General features: G+C 40.2%; 1 protein-coding gene across 3 annotated transcripts in view; it reads right to left on the minus strand.

The window, feature by feature from the left end:
* Positions 1–6000, minus strand: part of LOC103387633 (signal-induced proliferation-associated 1-like protein 2) — a 49739-nt gene that overhangs the window by 22032 nt on the left and 21707 nt on the right. For all 3 annotated transcript variants that reach the window (XM_025061054.1, XM_017037087.2, XM_017037086.2), the window contains exon 9: positions 2790–3044. In XM_025061054.1, the coding sequence (XP_024916822.1) occupies positions 2790–3044 (255 nt within the window). The remainder of the gene's footprint in view (positions 1–2789; positions 3045–6000) is intronic.

The raw sequence follows: 6000 nt of genomic DNA on the forward strand, positions 1-6000 counted from the left end.
TATGCAACAGTTTTGCATACAGTTCTAATCATTTTGTGGATATGAATCCAGATAACGTGAAAATGCACCAAGCAGTGCTTCATTCCTCAAGGGATTAAACTCTAGGCTTGGATAATTTTAGACTTCAGTTTGATCCTTTTGGAAAGTTATAAATAATACACATTTAGGTCACGGGGCAACACTAAACCTGTTTAAGGGCCACATTCAGTCCTCAGGCTAGACATTGGACTTGGTCGCTTTAGGATCTTTGGGGCTTATCCTTCCTGCATGAAGGGTCTCAGAATAGGCATAACCTTCAGGCTATTGTTTATCAGACTCTCTTAAAGCACCATCTGATAAACCTCAACCAACATACAATACAATAAATGCTTTAACCCTTGCCGTTGTGGCTGCTGGTGGTATACATTAGGGAATTGAAAATAGGGTTTCTACTTTCTGCTGCGTCCAGGTTTTTCCCTAGGCATGGACAAAACTGGGTGAAATTTGACTTTCTTGGTTTGTCACGCACACTAATTTTATCAAGGAAAAAGACTTTGATTTAAATATGATCCAGGCTCTCTGTTACAAATCATCCACAGCGGTCTTTTCCCAACTTGCTATTTTGCTATCGTAAAGTTTGAAAAAGGAACTGACAAATGCTTTGTGTTAGTCATTTTCTGCTTTGTCATCAACTTTTCTTTGTTGAGACCTCCCTGAGAATCTGTCAGTAATTGAAACTCACCAGACAAACACTCAGATCCAATACTTTGGCCAGGAACCTACATTTCCTCTTTGGCTAAAATGATGGTCTTCTCAATCTGGTCCAAGCAGTGTAATGTAAAACAGCAGCTGCTGCTTTTTACTCTCCTTCTCTCTCGCCTACTTAAGACATAATTCTCTTTATATTGCAATTACACTGAAGGCTAAAGGGATGAACGTATGATCTACACAGTCTTCAGAGTCAAGGTTATATTTTACTAAACAATAACTGCATTTGGCCAGAAGTAAGCAGAAAAGTGATTTTCGACTCTGAGTGCCAAACATTTTGGTCGGACCTACACAACAGTCCTGTCAGGGGAACTGAGCATTAACATTCCATGAGTCTACATTTTCTTTTCCCACAATTTCCAACAGTGAGTACATCTAAATTTACTGCATTGTTGATGCATTTTTTAACTCACAGATGTACATCCTTCTGTCTTACGTGAACCCCCCGACGCTCCCCGACCCCCATCCCCAGTTTGAGGATGACTTGCTAGTTGTTAGCTATGTGGCTAGTCCAGGCAACAACACCATATGATTCATTTACTCCTAGTTGTACTGTGACCCTTATACACATTCTGTGATGTCTCTGCCTGTTAAGCCTTGACATAACTCAACTAATGGATTCTTGAAACGAGTTGTAACTTTATATTAGCCAAACTGCTCTACGTTCTTATGAAATAACTCAAGAAGAAATATGTACTGTTTGGAATTCACTATAGTATCAATTACTTTTCCTACTAGTTATGCGCACAAGTTGAAAAAACAATCAACTGATACATCTGTAAACTATTGGCCATATTTTATTATACATTAAGCTTTACAGTAATAATTTGTTCTTTTAAAGTCCATGACTGTAAAATAACACTCTTCTCCTTCCTGGTCTCTTCAGTCAATGACTCCTCCAGCTCCTCCACTCCCACTCCCTCTGGGGTGCTACATATCGTGGTCCAGGGAAAGCACTCTCTTTGTTTCTGCAGTAATTGGATGAGATGAGCTGAGTCGTGTCAGTGTCCCCATCACCTCCAACTCAGCGGGGCGTAGGAAGAGGGAGGGAGTGTGCAGTAGGAGGAATATGGACAGAGAGAGGGACTAAAAAATAGGGAAGGAGAATGGAGTGCTCCTACTGCCAGGAACTCTGATTAGGCAGAGAAGGCAGCCATTATCCCAGTACNNGTGGATTGTCACACTGGAAAGGTTATTATGGCTGTGGGGGTTTTAGTACAAGGAACAAATCACTGCTTTACATGGCTCAATGGAGATGTCCCAAAAATCAGAGGACAGAACAAATTCTGATTGCGTGCTATCTTCGTAAAGTAGATAAAAGCACAGCCAGTCTAGTCCAAAACATTTGCATGCAACACAGTGTGGATAAAATCACAGCCCCTCAGAATGCTTCAACAAAGAGGTGCCATCAATCAGAGAGAGAAATATTCATTTGTCATGTTACAATGGGGAGCAGGACCCTGTTTAATTTAAACCCTGCCTGAGGACTGGCCATGGAGGACAGAGAAATAATTAAATATAAAGCTGGTTATTGCTAAATCCAAGGTCAGAAAGGTCTGATTTAAACGCACAGATGGGCATGCCATCCACACATTTAAAGAAGAAAATAAGGTTTAAACTTAAAACCCTGCAAGAACACATTCACATGTCAGGTGCATCTGGATCATAATTATTTATTTATTAAACTGGGCTCTACTTTTGTATTAGAGATATATGTAGTCTAAAAGTCTAATCAAACAAAATACCTGGGGCGTTATTGTGACTTCCAAAGATCTTACAATCACAATCTCAGGTGTTAACATTATATATCTAATTGACTGTGTGCTAACGTTAAAAATGTCTTATTTATACATTTATGTTCTAAATGTCTCTTGTTGCTGTTCACTGAACACAGCATCATAAAATTATTTACATCTCTAATGCATTATTGTTAGATTTATTTTGTTGGATTTGATGATTGTCACTGTAACAAAATAAAAATATATCGTCTGTATTCAAACATACAAATTAGCAGCTGTGTAGCAGGAAAAAAAACGTCTCACCTGGACCCATCCGGAAGCTTCCTGTCAAAGGAGGTGCTTCGAGGAATCACCGCCTGGTGCTGTTGGAGGATCTGCTGGCACTGCAGGCGATCTGGTGCCTGTGTCGGTGAATTTCTGGATAAAGGTGGACCAGAACTTGTGGGCATCCGATGCCACGTGGTGTTCCTTCTGAAGGGCGTCTTGTACTCACAGGGTGTTCCTTCACTGTCGACCTTGTACTCTACCATAGGTATGCGGTACAGCTCGGAGCATCCCCTGAGGAAGAAGGAGGGGGAAAAGAAATGGTTAAAATTCAGCATTGGGGTTACGCTGTAATAAAGCAGACAAACCACGAGTCCAGACTTTTATAATGTTACTTTACATGGATCATCTATAAACAGAAGCCAAAAAGAAGGTCTCCCTGAAGGTTGAGCTTCTCTGTAACTATAGAGATTAGCTCCAGTTGGAGCCAGGCTTCTTCGCATCAGAAACCAAAAGGAGACAATAGGGTAACAACAGCACAAGCAGGACCTGCCAATTGTGTTCAGTGAGCATGATTTAAATCAGATTGACAAAATCATCCAGTTTTCTCTAAGGTCAATTCACATTTTAGCAGAAAGAAAATCTCCAAGTAAGAGGCCTCAAACCCCTGGCCCCAGGGCGTCTTGTTGATAACAAACTCCACTCATTGGTCTGCTACTAGACTTTAATAATAAGTTAATTTTGCCCTTTCGGCAATTATTACTTTTATTTATTCTAAATCTAATAATCTAGCAATTATTACTTTTATTTATTCTAAATAGATCATTTTTTGTGTGTCTTTGTAAATATGTATCTAATAAAATACCAGAATATCAGCTGATAAACCATCACTGAAACCCTTCAATAACGAGACATACAATTACAATCATCATTAATGTAATGACTCAAAAATAAAAGAACTCTAGCGGCTCATTGCAAATAGATGTAATCATCACATTCATCCACATTAACAATGATTGCATGTAATGTAAAATAATTTTGTTTTTAACGTTCCATTTTGGCAATTGTTGTGATGGTTTCAGGCTATTAAACTCACAATACATTTTAAAAATGTATCTCTGTTTGTCTGTTATGCCGTACAAACAAACAAAAATAACCAACCCATATATTTGAAATTCCATAGGCCATTCTATTGACATGGAGAGACCAAAACAGATTTCAGATTTTTTGTGTGTATACTTTACTAGAAGAACCACACATTTACTGGGAGACATTACAAACATCATCTACATGTCATTCACAATGGACAAGACCAACCATTGAATGACCTTCCATTATAACAGATATCTACAGACGTCAGAAGAGGGTTTTTTTATCTGTCCATATCCATCCTATTACAGCTAACAGCCCTGGAAGTACACAGGGATGGACAGAGTATGTGATGCTATTTCATGCAACATTAATCGGGGGGTGTACGTTTTGGGAAGCTTTTTTTAGCAGCATAGTGAGGGCTAAACAGCTAAAGCATTTCAAGCATGACCCTAATGATAACACTGTCCTCCACCTCCAAAGGCGATTATCTGGGATGCTATGGTTGGGCAGGGGGCTGCTAACGCTTTGCTGTGGTCCTACATGTACACATTGAGGGGTTGGAGGAACTGGGTGATTGCAAATGCTGTGGTGGAGGGGGTGAGTAATCCCTCTGAGGGAGACCCTTTCATCAAACTGGGCCATGGGTGGATCGTCTGTTTACAGTTGTCATCCCATTGGAGGAGCGGGTGCTGAGGGATCTAACAAGATGATCATCCCTCACTTTTCACATCGCCCACATCTGGTCAATGTCATCGCAAAAGCGGCCCCATCCATGATGAAGAGCTTTGATGGCATGTCTGCGTCGGCAACATCTCACAGTTTACATTATTTAGGTACTGGAAAAAAGGCATGCATGACTGGTCTGACATATGGGACAGTGAGCGTAATAAGGTGCATTACAGGCACTTTCCTAAATGGAAGAGGAACTTCCTTGTTGGGTGAGGCCACTGCAAATGTGTGAGAAACAGAGATAAGTAATTCAACAGATCCAGTTATTGCCTGGTTTCTTTAACCGTCTTTGCTGCTGCCTTTTGATAAATGTCTGGTTATGTCAGCAGAAAAGGTCCAAACCAGATTCAGAGCCTGGTCTACTGCTCAATTAGGTTTTCAAACACAACTACTAACCCACTCATTACCTAGATTAACAGTGGATGTTTGTGGTCATGCCAGGTTGTCACACTCCATTACTGTCTAAACAGGCTAAGCCCAGCTACAACTTGTGACCAGTAAAGGTCTCAGCCATTGTCTCATGCTGCGCTTCACACAAAGGTTGGGCTACACAATGACAGAGTAAATTTCTCACATGATCCTAATGATTTGTGTCTCACAAGCTACGCCAGAGGTGAAAAGACCCCTCCCTGATGTATGTGGAATGTGTCCCATGTTTGTAATGTAAAACACTGTGTGTAAATCATAGAAAAACAACAGGAAACCAGAGTTTGGTCAACAGTTAAACCTGAGATGAAGGCTGGGGGTGGACGAGACGTTATTAGGACATAGTCAGACATGGGGAAAAAGAGGAAGCAGGCATCTGGTGAGAAATAATACAGTCTGCTTCCTCCTGATTCTAAGCATCAAGACGTGCTACTGTAGTGGAAGAGCTTTATGTAAGTGTGTGTATGTATATTTTCACCCACTTAAATACACAGGGTTTACTGAAGTCTGAGGAAACACATTGTTAGACATCAACATTGTGTTCTAAATCAACACCAACTCCCAGTTCTCACTGCCACCAGACATGTGCTTGGTATGAGCCATATGTTGTTGTTGTTGTCTGGGAGTGTATGGAGGGGACATTTTGAATGAGTGTGTGTCTGGTTGTTAAAGAATGTCTCTGGTCAGGATTTATTCCGTATACATTCACACTGGACTGGAGAATCCTAATAGCTTACGACTAACTTGAGCTTAATTCTCTCCATGTAAGGGGAATTTATATTATTATTACTTTAAAAATGGCAAAATGTCCACGTTTTTAATCCTAAAAAGTAGAGAAGTTACTAGCTATGTTACATTACTTTGGATCTGTTTCAGTTCTAACCCTCAAACATTTCCAACTGTGAAACTAGGGCAAACATTTAATTTCTAATCAAACTGAAATCAAAACCTGGTGCAATTATTGAAGCTTTGTATCAGGTTTACATGCAGCTCCAGCTCCATT

The sequence above is a fragment of the Cynoglossus semilaevis genome, chromosome 12 (genome assembly GCF_000523025.1).
Source record: "Cynoglossus semilaevis isolate Cse_v1.0 chromosome 12, Cse_v1.0, whole genome shotgun sequence".
In the NCBI taxonomy this organism is placed as follows: domain Eukaryota; kingdom Metazoa; phylum Chordata; class Actinopteri; order Pleuronectiformes; family Cynoglossidae; genus Cynoglossus; species Cynoglossus semilaevis.